We start from the raw sequence: 15787 nt of genomic DNA, 5'->3' as shown, positions 1-15787 counted from the left end.
GGATCTATAGTTTAACAAAAAAGTGAAAAGGAATAGTTTTGAATGACATCTCTAGATTATGCCATTGCTTTGAGATAATGCATTGCATAATATAGTGTTATGGAAGCTGATTTAGTGCCTGTGGTGTGAATAAAAGGTAGGCTATGTGTTCATCGCTGTTTTTAAAATGCCTAATTTTCTTATTTGTAAGTTTGTTGTAGTTAAAACGTCTTCCGAGTGACAGTAAAAACTATCTTTGTGATGTGAATGTTTTGATCTTCCTCATTGCTATTCAGCTGGTTTCCACATGAGTGCAGTATGTATCAAATCAAAATCATTGGCTGTGACTAGTATGGCTTTACTTATTTTTGGAATGCGTGCTTGAATGAAAAACACTGCGGTGTGATGCTACAATATCTTAGTTTTTCATTTATCTTAAAATGGCAGGCAAAACAAGACACTCTTTCAGTTGATGCTTTGGTCAGGTCAGTAAACACACAATTTTGCTTGCTTTATTGTCCAAATAAAACACATGGCTGAAAATCGACATCCTTTTTTACAGTCGACAGCAACAGTCTTTCAGGTGCAGTGTAAGGCTTGACGTCTTTCAGCGTGTCTATGGTAAAATCCAGCATTAACCAGAGTGAACGAGTATGATCCACATTGATAAAGGACAGCATACAGAGGCTGTGTTGCGGTGTTCCAGCTAGCACAAAAATGGCAACACAAATGGACATACTGTACGTAATGGTTATGCCAAGATGTGAAATAGTTACAATGGACTTACTGTAGCAATAACATGATATCAGTGTAAACAGCACAAATACATGGATTATTCATCTTCTCTCTATTCAAAAGCCCAATGGTCAATCAATGCAAAAATGTTTTGTACAGATTCACTGATCTAAGGATTGATGACCAAATGTAAGGAACAACCACAGAAAAGTTATTAACCGAATCTAAATGTTAAATAAAATTAGATAAAGAGACGGATGGATTTGTTCATATAGTCATACAAAATTTTCAAATTCACTATTCAAACATTTATGAGTATTATTGCACCAAATTATGTAAATGACATGGGATGGCATAATCATAACGCTGATAACTTTTCATTAACCCATAACAAGAACAATTTTGAAACATATGCTATATGATTTTCTTCAACTGTCATATAGGTACTTTAATATTTGAAATCTTTGTTAGTTTAGAAGTGTTTGAAATACTGCGGTATTACCATATTACAGGCATATAAACCAGCTTGATCAGGGTTTTTTGTCCTTGAGATGAACATTCATTCAATCCTTTTTAAAGGTGCACTCAGCCATTTTTCAGGATCAGACCAATTATTTCCATCATGACAGATATGTCCTTGGAGAACATTAAAATACAATTTTTCACTTGAAAAGTAAGCAGAAATGTCCACTGAAAAGAGACCTTGATAATTGTAAAAAAACATAGTCTTTGTTGCAAGCAAAGTATGATCCCTGTTCTTGAAGGCAACAATTCTGTGCTTAATAAAAATCCTCATGATGTTATCAGAAGCTCAACCCTTCCATCTTTCTTTAAAGACTCAAAATGTTTTCATAAATCCACCAATGTTTTAAACATTAGCTGCTGAAGAAGGGTGAAATGCACCTTTTAGATGCTGAATAGCCAAACGTAAGAAAGTCGATTAAGGCCTTTAATGAGAAAACTCACTAGTTGTACTTGTACCTATTACAACCTCAATAGCCAACAAACTGTGACCAAGTGGATTCAGTAATTGTGGTTTACAGCAGCTGCCACAAGAGATTTAAAAACACCCAGAATGGTTTGAAACTGTGTTTAGGATGTGTTTAAGCACCATTGCTGTTAATGTACCACACTGATATGTGATTTTATTCATGATACATTTACCATGGCCTCGCTGCTTTTTCATAAACTTGCTCGAAACGGACCCCAGCCTAGCCTCCTAACCCAATAACCTGTGGTAATGTCTAATGTCGCCACAGGGTGGCTCTTTTCTAGACACTAATGCATTATGTTCCTCCACAGACGACGAGTCAATAAGAGTTCATGTGGAGATCTGACAAAATCCACCAAATAAAGCTGGAGAGAACTGACTTTTTTTTGCACGCTAATACATTACATCTTTTTAGAAGGTAAGAACGTTTCAGACTGTCGTCTCATATTCCATCACTTCCTTGGGTGTGCCTAGACATCGGTACTGGATCCTCGGTGTGACCGGAGCAGCACCTTCCAGAACCAAAATGGTTTTTCGTAGCCTGCGGTCAATGAAGTGGGCGTCCCAGGCTGGGTACTGCTTTCTGGGAAGGTCGATACGAACTACCGGCCCCTCTGTCCTTGGGGTGAGGCGCGGCGCGGCGTTTCGTGAGGCCTTAAGGGTCCGCATCTTAAACACATCGCCAATGTCGTCTCTCTGTACTGACTCTCCTCCTTTAGTCCTCTGCAGAGTCCTCGGCGGGCTGCTCACCGCGTCCAGAGGAACGGAGGTGGGCGACGAGATACAAGGATCTGAAACAGCCCCCACCTGGACGCCACAACATCCAAAATAGGCTCCAGACACAGGGCCGTCAGGGTGCAACAGGCAGTAGTAGACAAACATAAAAAATGTGCCCAGAGCGTAGCTGCAGGCCACTACACACACCACCACCACAGCGTAAAAGTCCGAAGTGCGCGGGCTGTGGTATATGTACCACACGGCAGTGAGGGCCACGTTTTCGCCCAGCACTATGAGGCTGTAGAGCAGAAGCCGGCACCGAGTCGGGCCTTCACGGACGCTGAACCAGCAGAATATGTACACGATGCCCACCATCATGTTGTAGATGATTTCCTCCCACTTGGACATGCAGAAGTCCGTCTCACCTTGGATGATCCAGAAGGTCATGGCGCACCAGTGGGCCACGATGAAAATCCCGAAGTAGAGCTGGAAGATGGACACGAAGAGGGCGAAGGCCATGGCGCGGGCTCCCACTGTGAACAGGTGCCACAGCATGTGTGCCACCACTGACTTATATGACATGGGAAGCTTGTCGTCACGAGAGTCCCGTAATGCCTTCTGATAAGACGCCATCATCCAGCCCAGAGACACCAGAGAGGCTGATGCAGACAGACCTGGATCAAATGAAGCACAACGAGGTACATTAATTAAAATCAATTACACTGCATGAAAATAGTAAGAATTGGATTGTTGGATAGTTAGATGGTGTTTGCAGTGTATTAGGAAGGATGCCTTAAAAGGATAGTTCACCTTAAAAATGAAAATTCTGTAACAATCTACTCACCCTTACGTTGTACCAAACCTGTATGTGTTTCTCTCTTCTGTTGAACTAAAAAGAAGATATTTTGAAGAATGTTGGTAACCAAACAGTGGAGAGTAGTAGTCTGGTTATCAACATTCTTCAAAATATCTTCTTTTTAGTTCAACAGAAGAAAGAAACTCATACAGGTTTGAAACAACTTGAGCAAATGATGACAACATTTTCATTTTGGGGTGAACTATCCTTTTAAGAAGCTACTTGCTACTGGTTAACACTACATTGTCTATAAAACAATAAAAATAAATATACATATATAAACAATAAAACAATTAATTATATTAAAATAATAATGAGGAGAAGACAACCAATCTAAAAAAAATTCAAGCATATTAAATATTTTTTGTAAAAAAAATGAAACATTTTATATTTTCACTGTACTAATTAAAATATTATGTGGACAATATTTATTTTCTATTAATTGTATAGTGTATCTTTTTTTTAGCCCACACTTATAATAATGTTAGATATCTGAGCTATTAAAAAACAGATTTCCTACTGCTGCCAAAAGAAGGCCCATTATTTTTTATTGCTTTTGTCGCATCATTTCTCTTTTTATTTATCCTAAGGAATTTTAGAAGATACATCAGTGTCAAAGCCGATACTTGAGCAGTAAAATACTTCATATTAATTTCAAATCAAAACCTACACCAATGTATAAATGTGTCTGTATATAAGGAATGACAGCACACCCCACCATTATTCTCAAAAAAAAAAAAAGAATTTCTGTTGAGTGCTGTAGGCTCTCTGGAAGCTCTCATGAATATTTAATCAGGTTCCTGTCTGGCCATTCATCAGCTCACCCGTTTAGTCAGGAGCAGTCAAAACGGAAAATCTCTCCTAATCAGCAAAAACATAATCATTAGCTAGTTCTCCAGCCGTCTCGCATTGCACCGGATATGATTATGAGCGATTATGACAGACCCAGCAAAGCACCTAAATCATAATATCAGTCTGGAAAAGTGCAGTTCAGGACAGACCAAGATGAAACGCTCTTGCACTGATGCCTGTATTCTCTACACCGCTGACTGTAAGGTGGAAGAGTGCCCTGGCCATCTCCTGAGAACTGGATATGCTCACATATTGGCTCTCCTCTGGGTCATTTTTATCCTTCTGGAAAAAGATGCCTTCAGCAGCCTGAATAAATGTAATATGAGCAGGGCTGCCACATTTTAATACTGTACCTCTCTAACTTTTATTCACAAAGGCATTGAAAGAAAGAAGATCACGTCAAATGATAGCTTTTAAACAAAAATTACATCCTGTGGTTAACTAGCTCTGGGCTTTCCTTAAAAGTCACAGTTTGTGCTTTGACATTTGAATAAAATTCCTCAGGGAATATCTGACAGTGCTACAATTGTTCCCATGGAGCTGAACCAATACAACAGCGAGCTCTCGCAGCTCTGTAATCAAAGGCACCTGTCAGGTTAATAGCTATCCCGTGTCCTGTTCCCTCCTTACAGAGCTAAAGATAGACTGGAGCAATGAAACTACAATTCGATTATTTTAATGTCCCCATTACTGTATGATGACGCTGGTGTGAACATCTAAAGAGGTAATATTCTAAATGATCATTTGATTACTGTCATGTTAAATTATATATCTCTTTAATATTACTCATTGCAAATTTGGAGTGTGCTCTTCCAGGAGACAATGAAACAAATTGTGTCTTAACTGCTGCTGGATAGTTTAATCATTAATGAAACTACTTAAAGATTCATCTGATAAAATGGTCAGTCTCATGCACAATGACCTGTAATATGTATAACCCATTGACTTCCATATTCAGTCACACTTATCGCATCCTCAGTAATTTGCCAGCTAATTTGCAGTTGGATTGAAAATGAGATACTATGGAAACGCATGCTGTGAAATTGCACTCAGATCCTTAATGATGGACAAATTAATTTCTAAAACAATAATGTGTCACATTTAAATTAGATGCAACGCAGAAATCACACTGCAAGAAGGCATTAAATCAAACGCTATACTCAGTGAGCTGGTGTATAACAATATGACAGATGTTATAGTCTGTGCTTCCGACAGAACGCCCACAGACCACCCACAGTGTGTTTACTGACCGTCTCGTGTATACCACACTCAAAAATCACCAGTTAGAATCTGATTGGTTGGCTTTATGCAAATTCTGGGAGTAAAGGCACGTAGGTTTTTTCATCAATATTCCTGGAGAAGTGGAGAAAAGGATTTTGAAGAAGAGCTAATCTATGGATTTATAAGTTTGTGTAATCAAAGATATTTAATAAATTATATATTTAATTAATAAAAAATGCATCACAGTTTTCACAAATATATTAAGCAGCTCAACTGTTTTCAACATTGATAATAACAAGAAATGTTTCTTGAGCACCAAATCATCATATTAGAATGATTTCTGAAGGATCATGTGACACTGAAGACTGGAGTAATGATGCTGAAAATTCAGCTTTACCATCACAGGAATAAATTACATTATAAAATATATTCAAATAGAAAATAGTTGTGTAATAGTGTAATAAAATTTCACAATATTACTGTTTTTACTGTATTTTTTATCAAAAAAATGCAGCCGTGGTTAATTCTTCTTTCTCAATTATTTTCTTCTTCTTAATTCTCAATTCTTAAGGACCCTACATTTTTGAATAGTGTACAGTATGTCTGAAAAAAGATCAAATCAGTACTTCTAAATATTGAGCTGGTATAAATTCTAATCATGAATCTGCCATGCCATTATTTGAATGATTTTTGCTTCCATGATGGTCTATATTAGATAGCCTTGCCCATAAACAGCACCTATAGGCAGTTCATAATTTGCAATTTGGGGCAGACTTTCTGTCAGAGTCAAATGTCTGGCTACACGAGACTACTGATGAAATATGAAAAAAAGGAATATGACCCAGACAAATAGAGCAAGCCCAACTATTTCTAGCATACTTGGAATGAAGCGGTTTTAATCATAGCTGTCATCAACTTACCCTGCAAAGGGAGGACCTGGCCAGTCTGGACCATAATGCTGAGTTGCAGAACGAGCTGAGGTGCGCTCTTCAGGAAGGTTTCCAGCAACCTCAGCATGCTGATGTCAGCGTTCTCGAACATCGTACGCCAGTAGAAGTGTTTGTGCTCGTGGTCCCCGCGCCAGCGGCTTTGCACGCCCAGATATAAGGCATGGACATACCTGGGGTAAAAAACATAGGATGAGACCTCTAGATCATTTCTGAACAGATCACCAAAAATTGTATCAGAAAATACTAATTAATACAAATTACTAATTATAAAAAGGGCCTCTTTTATGTTTACATTTTTTTTTTTTACCTTTCCCAGTAAGCAATAGCCATCATTTCACCGTCTAGGTTTACTATAGACCCGATATAGTCCGGCTATGAGTAACCCACTTCTAGCCAGTATACCTTGAATTTGGTTACATGTCATTTTTGCCAAAATAACTTGCAATATGTATGAGATTCCATCATGTAAGCAAAGTAAACAGTGATTACAAGGTGTTTGTTCATTTCTTTACTCATATCATTTCTTTGTTATCTAATTGATGACTAGTCTATTCTTGGGCTATGGTTTAGATGTCTATTCAATTTTGTGTTGTTTTAGCATAGATGTCTGGGCTGTGTTTGGATGGCTATTAGATGTCTTTTCAATGCAAAATTGCTTGCTGGGTTTAGTGTGAAATAGCTGTTTGAGCATGTAAACAATCTGCAAAGTTACAAAGCACAAAGTCCATGCCAAAAGTCTGATCATATAAATATACTTGACTTACAGCCAAGTCCACAAGACTATAGGTTTCAGAAGGGTGCTGGAAAGAGTTTAGGTCACAAAAGTGTGGACTCGTGAGGGCTCCATTTGGGACTCCATCACAGCAATGGCAATAGCAAACCACAACAATTTAACCATACAATAAATTCTTGATTGTCAAAATCCCGTTGTATATTTTTTCTTGTTCAAGAAGACATTTACGCCACAATAGGGAAGAAAAATCTATCGCAACTTCCATTTCATGCCGACTATAAAAAAAGCTTTTAAGACAAACGAGTGAAAAGAAGTGCTGCAGCAATGTACAGTATGCATGTTTTTTTTTTTTTTACTTCAAATCATGTAAATCAATTCTAGAAGAGCCCAAAAATAAAATAATGGACTTGTAAATGAACAAAAATGGGCACTTTAATGCATCTTGTATGATAGAACCATTTGGAAATTGGTAATTCCATAGTTACCTCAATGCCAGTCTGCAGACTTTGTAAAGAACTGGAGTCTGCCTATAATGTGACTGCAACCAGCTGATAAAGGCAGTACACTTGTCTGGGCAGACTGCCAGTCCACTATAGAGTGCTCCAGCATGTCATTTTCTGTCCTCAGCACCACGGTCTACAGGCTGTTGTCAGACACACCAAGGTCGCTCTTCAGATTACACAGATGTCAGAGAGCATGTTTTCACGGGAGGGATCACACTGTCTCTTACATTCGTACCTTCAAATTTCCTGATTTACGACCCCAGAACTCCAGTGTTTATCCTCTGAGATGAATATAAGTGGCAGAGGAAGCATTCCTCTACGAAAGAGAGCGCCTTTTGGGAGATTTGAAGCAAAAACTGCAGCTGTGCATTCGAAACATATTTATGTGTGCCCCTTGAAAAATCTGCTTTTCACTGGACTTAATTTGTTTCTTTTGACAGGAAGTGCCATGTTATTTCAGTCTGTCTCAAGGGTAGCGAGAGTAATAGGAGTGTTCGCAAGGATGTCAGGAGATTGGCAGAATGAATCACCCTGACTTGATGAGGTCTATAAAATTGCTCCACATCCTTCACACAACTTGCTGTGCAAAGAAAAAAAAGCCTCTAAAAGAAAAATCAAGCAATAGAGAGCCTGGGAGAATGGCTGTCAGCGAGCGAGTCTCAAATTTGACAAGAAACACTGTCTTTCTTTTTCTGAATAAAGGGTGTGTTTTCAATGACACAGAAAAGCTCTCTTCGCTTGTAAAATTCAGCCCTTTGATTCCCTGAAAATTCGACACACCGGATGCTATCAGACAAAATCAAACCTTGAACCCTTAACCTGTTTTTAAAAAAAAATTCAAGAAAATTGAGAAAAGGTTAACAAACAGGCAGCTCTATGGCTGAGAAAACATCTCACAAACAGCCACCATTGGCAAGCAATGCATCAGTATCCATGGTGACGACTGACAAACATTGCAGCTGACAAGCTTGGCCCATTACTTAACTTAACATTACCCAATTTGAGGCAATCATCTGTTAGGTCTGCGCTTCGCATAAAGACTCAGCATGTCTTTCTCTGAAAAGGACTTTCTATTAGAAAAGCCACCCTGATTATATTGCTGTCCACTTGCCATTAAACTACTTTTGAATTCAACAATATTCAGAACAGCCAACTTACCTACACCGTTACTCAGATGGCACAGCTAGCCAATCAGCCCTCAGCTATTAAGTCCAAAGACTGGGTTCCAGCAAGTCAGTTAAATACTGGATTTACCCCCTCCCCCCTCCCCTCCTGCTAAATTGAACCCTTGAGAATGGCAGCAGAAAGAAAGAAAGAAAGAAAGAAAGAAAGAAAGAAAGAAAGAAAGAAAGAAAGAAAGAGGGGAAACAAAAGAAAATCAATGTTGAATGTTCTATATCAGATTTCCAGCTGGCTATCAGACTGTCATTATTTTTATTGAATAGTAAAGCCCTGCTGAGGTGGTTATGAAGACACTGGATCATGTCATCATGCAACAGAATTAGGAAGATGAAAGTGCTTTCTAGCCCTATTTCCTGTTGTCATATACAGTACATTTCTTTCTTTATTTGGTGTGATTTTTTGTGATCTTTTTATTTGCCCCTCCAGGCCCTTCTGAAATTGTAATCATAAATAAACTACGTTTTTCAGGTACAGTATGTTTATTAAACATGTATACATTCATTTAACATCTTTTGTTGTTTGATTAACTTTAAAGGTACGCTGTGTAGGTTTTTTATTAGCTAAAATCAATGTCTTAATTCATAAATATGTCTTAGTTGGTGTAAAATTACCTCTGCCAATGATCTGACTTATCCTCGTAAGCGAAGAATTTCTTATCTTTATTTACATTGGACGGGTAAGTCCGAGGAGGCTTCCATGTCGTTCCGCCATTTTGAAAAACTATAATAGAAGAGAGGGACAAAAAGCACTAGCCTACCTCAACGCTAAAACACTAAAAATAGAGCTGAAATATGGTACATCTGGTCACCCTGGACAAACTACTAGCCAGAGAGAAAGCAAAAAAGAAATCAGAAAGCATCACTCCTTAAATTAATGTTTAATATCCGTATTGTTTAAACATTAGCCTACTTTACAAACATATTCAATAACTGAATCATTTAATGTATTCAATGAACATATAACTATGCAAAAAATATGACCCTGCAAATTAAGTGAAGACCTCTGCTGATCAACGGTTGAAGGCTCTGTCATCTCCAGAAAATGTTTTAATTATGAAGTTCCTAAACGTAAGTTAGGGAGGAGTGAGCCCATCTAATCTTTCAATCAACAGCCTGAGTATATAAGCAGCCGCTTACCTCTCTCTAGTATCAGCTGTTCCAGTATCCCTCCACCTCCCCAAACTCCACCTTCATCTCAGGTTCCTTGCCCTTCAATTATTATATCCTACATTTAGCCACTGGGGGGGTATATCAGAGCTCGAGTTGAAGCTGCTTCATCGAGCCCCTCTTCAGTGGACAGCAAGCCAAATAAGTTTAACCTAATATCTTAAAGATTTTATGGGCAAACAAACTCGTTAATGAGTACAAAAAAAGCAGTTCAGACATAAAGGAATAAACATGATGCATTATTTAAAGCTTGATATTTTGTCTCTACATTATAGACAGAATCCCATCAGTAGCCTATTTTCATTGCATTGCTCATGCATTGCTCAACCCTTCATATCAGACATACCTTCAAACAATCACAAACCTAAATCACACTAAAACACACACTGCCTACAGCTTCCTGCAGTTTATCAAACATATCCACAGCTTAAGTTTTATTAGGTTCCTTTTCTCGTCACAGTTAATCCCAGTGCACCCTCTCTCAGGAATATGTCTCAAATAGGCATTAAGCTGTTTGGCCAACAGCAACAGACATCCCCTGGCTATCTGTGCTCTTGAATGTGTCCTCCTCAGTCCTCCTTGGCGGGGTTTTACTTTGATATCCATGGGGTGAATTAATCACGCAGGGCTTGCAAATTTTCTCATTGTCACAGATGAGACGGTTTAAAAAATTGGTGTTTTTCGCCTTCCTTCTTGCTGCCTGACTTACACTTTACTTCTGTTTGAGTCCCAGCTGAAAATGTCTTATGTATTTTTAGATCTTTTGAAAGAGAACAAACATTTTAAGCACACTCTTGGCATGCTCAATAGGGCACCACATCTGAAGAAAAAAAGTGATGGAGCGATTCACTCAGTGTGTGCAATAATAATAATCAACCCCCAACCTGCCAGAAAGGATCCTGTCCAAACAGGATGTTGACTCATGTTAGTAATAAAGAAATTTAACAGTAACTGTTAAATAGTGTGAACAATTGGGGCATTTGTGGCCTAATGGTTTGAGAGTCGGACTTGTAACCTGAAGGTCGGCAGGAACGTACTGGCACCTATTGAGCATGGCACCTAACCAACCCAAACGCTCCCCGGGCGCCAAAGTGAATGGCTGCTCACTGCTCCCAATGTGTGTGTCTACGGTTTGCAGTGTGTGTGTGTGTGTGTGTTCAGTACTCACTGCTCCTAATGTGTGTGCACTAACTTGGATAGGTTAAATGCAGAGGACAAATTCCAAGTATGGGTTACCATACTTGGCCTTCATGTCACTTCACCTCACTTCACTTCACTTCACTTCACTTCACTTGGCTGGGTAAACACATCAATTTTACAATTAATCACAAACTTAATTTGAATCTCGATATTGATTCTTAAAATTCCAAGATCAAACTTAGGGTACGTTTACACGACAACAATATATTAAAAACGAAAAAGTTTATCCTTTGCTTTTTTTTACGTACAAACGACACCATTGTCAAAACGATCCCCGTTCACATGGATCCGTAAAAACAAATTTCGCGTTTTTGTAGTTTAAAACAAAACAATAATGGAATCATTTTCAAAAACTTACACTTGAATCCTGTTTTCAGGCCTCCAAAATGCTGTTGCCGTGTAAATGAACAGCCAAACCACATAAAAAAAAAATTCTGTAGGTGCGTAGTGTTGTGTAAACCCTTATTCTCCGTGTGTTCTGATTCCTGAAGCCATGTCTTGTCCTGCTACCAAGTGTTGTCCTGCCAAGTCAAGTTGACCGGTCCTGTTTCACGAGGTAGTTTTTGTCATCATTCAGAAAGATTCAGGAGCTACCGGTGAATCAGTGCTTAACTGAATGAACATGTATACATTAGAGCGTTAATATCACCAAGTTATCATTACTTTCAGTATCATTACTTTTCACCAATAATGCTAATACAATTTAGAGATTTTCTTAAATATGTAGTATTGCATTATTTAAAATAAATGTTCATGTTTTATGTTTTAATAAAAACGGTCAAGATTATATGAAACTCATTCATTTTTAGGTTCAACAGCACTTCTGAAAAGTCATTTCTCTCAACAAAGCCTGTGTAAAGGTGTCTTTTCTTCTCCAATGGTGGTGACTGATCCTGATTGATCCTGCTCATCTAATGCTGCAGGGAACATGGAATCGAAAACCGTCTTTGAACGTGTTCAGTGAACCAGGTCAGAGTACTCAGAGGGGACTCTCAAATAGGGCACACTTTTTTACACAACGCTTAGAAAATGTGAGAGACAGAGAGAAAATTAATATTTTATTGCACATCATATAGTCTTATCATTATTTTATTGCTAATGTAATAACAAGCCATGAGGAGAAATTGCTTTATAATGGCTAATTTTCATATCAAACAGCCAAGTTTTCTCATATTCTCTCCCTCTAAAAATCATTCTCTCAAAGATGCACCTCTGTTTTTACATCTTCTCCTCACCTGTTCTTTCTTTGCAACAGTGCACCACTCTCTCCCTCTCTGGCTGTCTGCTGCAGGTAAGGACATGTAAACACTACAGCTATAATCCCTGTAATGCAGAGATGTGACAAGCTCAGTGCTGGTGGCAGCTTTAATGGCATTACTGCTAATTCCAATCAAACAAAGACAGAGCCTGGAAAGCTCTGCTCGGAAGCTTTTAAGCAAAGACTCAGTCAGAGAGTATTGGTGAAAGGTGAAGAACAGAAATAAATCCATGTGGTTTTATTGCAGGTCAAACAGAGGTAACGTGAAAATGGCAAAATGTACTTCTTAAAAGGTGCTATTCTTAGCAATACTGATAGAAAGCGACAAAAAGAGAGCTGAAGATATTTCATTAGACGTCAGCTTGCAGTGCCAATGATGTTATTCTTTCTGAAAATATTTTGAATGAATTATATATTAATGGGAATGTAGCTCAGAAAGGCTCAAATTCTCAAGGCTAATTAGTGAATAAAATGGGATAATGGTTAGTTTTATTCAAATGAGATGAAAATGATTTGCTGACTGGCTTGTTTTGAATTACAAATATCCACATTCTCTTTCTGAAAACTGTTTATTATGGTAAATATGCTATCAGAAAAAAGAGGAACTCCTCTAAAAAAAAAAAAAGGGTCAGGAGGAAAAGAATGAGTGACAGACAGAGAATGACACAGACGGCATGAGAAGGACAGCGCATGTGTTGTGACAGAAGCATAAATGAAGCTTGATGGAAATGACCGGCAGCTTTGTGATATCAATGGCAGCAAACATCATTAACCCTGCGTTTCCCTGCAGGTCAGCCGGCAGCAGTGTCCAGTCACACATAAGCTCAGTCCTGTCACTGCTGATCAGCACAGGCATTGAAAGACAGGCACATCACCGCCTCTGTGTTTACAACCACAATTACACGGCACACACTCACTACACATGCCTCTAATATGTGTGGGTGTGTTTCTATTGATTTATATGTGAGTGGATTAAACTTTTGGATGGGATTGTGGGCTGCAAATTTTCTTCTCTGCATTATTATGGAAATTGCTTTGTGCGTTGCAGCTCACTGTCTGTCAGCAATCAAGACCCTTAGCACTTGCACATTCTGCTCATGGCAATCCCACCGAGCGGAAAGAGTGTGAGGAAGTGAAATCTAATGTCTAACTGTTTCTTGAGCTCATAGAAAAATCATCATCTTTATGGCTTTATGGCAACTTTTAGGTAACATCTGCTGCATATAAACACTGCAGACCCCATCAAGCACAAAAAAAACATTTCTCATTCATCATAAACCACTGGCATTGGTATAAGTAATATGAAAAAGAAAAAAGAAAACTCTTTTGCACTGCTCTAAAGACAAAAGGATTTTAGAGTGTGTGCATAAGGCGATTTCTAGTGGACAGATTGAATGAGTGGATGAGTGGAGGAGTCTCTCCGGGAGATTATTGACCCAGAAGCTCATGAGAGGTGGAGGAGGAAGAGGAGGAGGAGCCTACAACCAAATGGCTTGGCGATAATGATGAACTGGCATGGAACAACAGGAAATACAAGGAGGATCCCTTTTCCACACTATGACTGCAGGACATTCATTGGCAATGCAAACTAACAGCATTGAGGTTGAATACTTACCGTATAACCGTACCGTATAACCGTATAACCACATATGTTGCACAAGTTCTATTGTCTTTTCCACATTCCAATTATATTAGTGGCCACTGATATTTGTTCTCCAGGTTGATTCTTATATTTGGTCCCTTTATATCAAAGCATGTGCTTTCAAAAATGAAAGCAATAAATATTGACTGCATAAAAGTTGTCCCTAATATTTTCTTTAAATAGGCCTTGCCATCTTAGGAGCTTCAGCTCTGAATGCCTCTAGATGTGGGTGTGGATTTGTTGTAGAGAGGGCAAGTCAGGGGAACGCACAGGATGACAGAACAATATGATGCTGAATGAACTGCTGATGTGACACGTTAAAGGAATCTACTATTTGATCATTTTGAGATCTATACACTCACGTACGTACCTCCAGACCTGTGCCAGCTGAAGAACGTGCACGACGCTTTGGAAGAGCCACACGCAGGCTCTGCAGCAGCTCTGAGCGTTGCTCCGGGTTCCGGTGACCGCAGCGGAGCGGCCAGCGCCCCGCTGATCGCTGTCCTTGGTGCTGAAGTGGCTCTCCGCATTGGACGCTGCTACCAATGCAGCCGCAGCCGTGCCGCTCCCGTTGGCGTCCGAGTAATCGTAGGCGAACCATCGGAAGCTGAGCACCTGCACCACCACAGACGGAATAATGATAAAAATGAGTGTCAGAGCGAACCACCAGTAGTCCCGTTTGAGATAGTATTCGGCAGCCAGCCACAGGTCTGAAGCCCCGTCCGAGAAAAAGACCAAGAGGGCGCAGAGGGTCCAGCAGCAGTCCAGGAGCGAATACTCCTTCCCGACGGGACGCCACTGTGGCGAGCGCTTCTCCAGCCCGGGGAGGCACGTCGGCGGAATGTCATTCTGCAAAGAAACGGCTGTACCGTCTGATTTCGCGGCCATGTTTGTTGTAGAAAAGAGAGTAGATGAAAAGGAGAGACGGGCGTGTGGGTGGGAGGGGGTCGTGTGTCTGTGTGGGAGGGAGAAAAGAGGGCTGGGACTGGGACGAAAACGCTTCTCGTCATTCCTGCTTGAACATCTAGCTCCTGTTTTTCCACATGAAAGCAATTTATCACGGCAGTCGATGCCCAGTAACATGACATGACTGTGGGTGTGCACGCACGTGTTTAGTTTTTGTTCACAAGCCTATAATGTGATATAGCTATGATTAATAAAACAGCGATAGGTGGATGACATCCATCCTCGCGGCCTGAGACTAAAGGTGCCTTTGCATTCCTGATTCATATTCAATTTTAATTTTATTCAATTATTATTTTATTTAATTATGTCGTTGTCTCAAGCTGGATAAGTTTACGGAAAAATAGTAAGGTAGCCTAAACAGTTCATACCCAAATTATGTAACAGGCACAACAATTATGTCGCTAAATACATCATCATATAACATCATATAACATTGAAACAAATTAGTTCAGTGGCATCATGCAGCCTAAGTTATTTACAGTTTTTCTCGATTGCTTAAACACATTTCTTGAAACTATGCTCGTATTCTCAAAACTATAAACACAAATCCATAACGTCTCACCCAATTCCCCAAACATCCTATTTTCAGGTCAAAATGAAGCTCTACACTCAAAACCATTCACTCTTGCTGAAAAACCAAACTTTGCCCTCAGACAGGACACACAAGCCCTCAAAATCACACACACTACAACATAGTCTAAGACACTGGTGCAATAATTCAAAACAACATTTCCAAAACTGGTAAGTTATGTTGCTTGTGGTTCCCCCCTCACAAACCTTTTCACATGATGAACACAAAAGACACAACCAGTGGATACATTGGCACATTTTTATTC

The 15787-nt window shown here is 39.4% G+C and overlaps 1 protein-coding gene across 1 annotated transcript; it reads right to left on the bottom strand.

Moving 5' to 3' along the window:
• Window positions 1-455: 455 nt before the first annotated feature.
• Window positions 456-14913, bottom strand: xkr7a (XK related 7a). Its single transcript, XM_084099187.1, has 3 exons — window positions 14356-14913; window positions 6272-6471; window positions 456-3096 (listed from the first exon to the last, which is right to left on the bottom strand). The coding sequence occupies exons 1-3, from the start codon at window positions 14871-14873 to the stop codon at window positions 2135-2137; spliced, it is 1680 nt and encodes a 559-aa protein (XP_083955313.1). The 5' UTR covers window positions 14874-14913; the 3' UTR covers window positions 456-2134.
• Window positions 14914-15787: the final 874 nt, after the last annotated feature.

Source organism: Abramis brama, assembly GCF_963993115.1.
Source record: "Abramis brama genome assembly, chromosome: 22".
In the NCBI taxonomy this organism is placed as follows: Eukaryota; Metazoa; Chordata; class Actinopteri; order Cypriniformes; family Leuciscidae; genus Abramis; species Abramis brama.
Note: the sequence above shows the minus strand (reverse complement) of the source record. Positions and strands in the feature narration are given on the sequence as shown.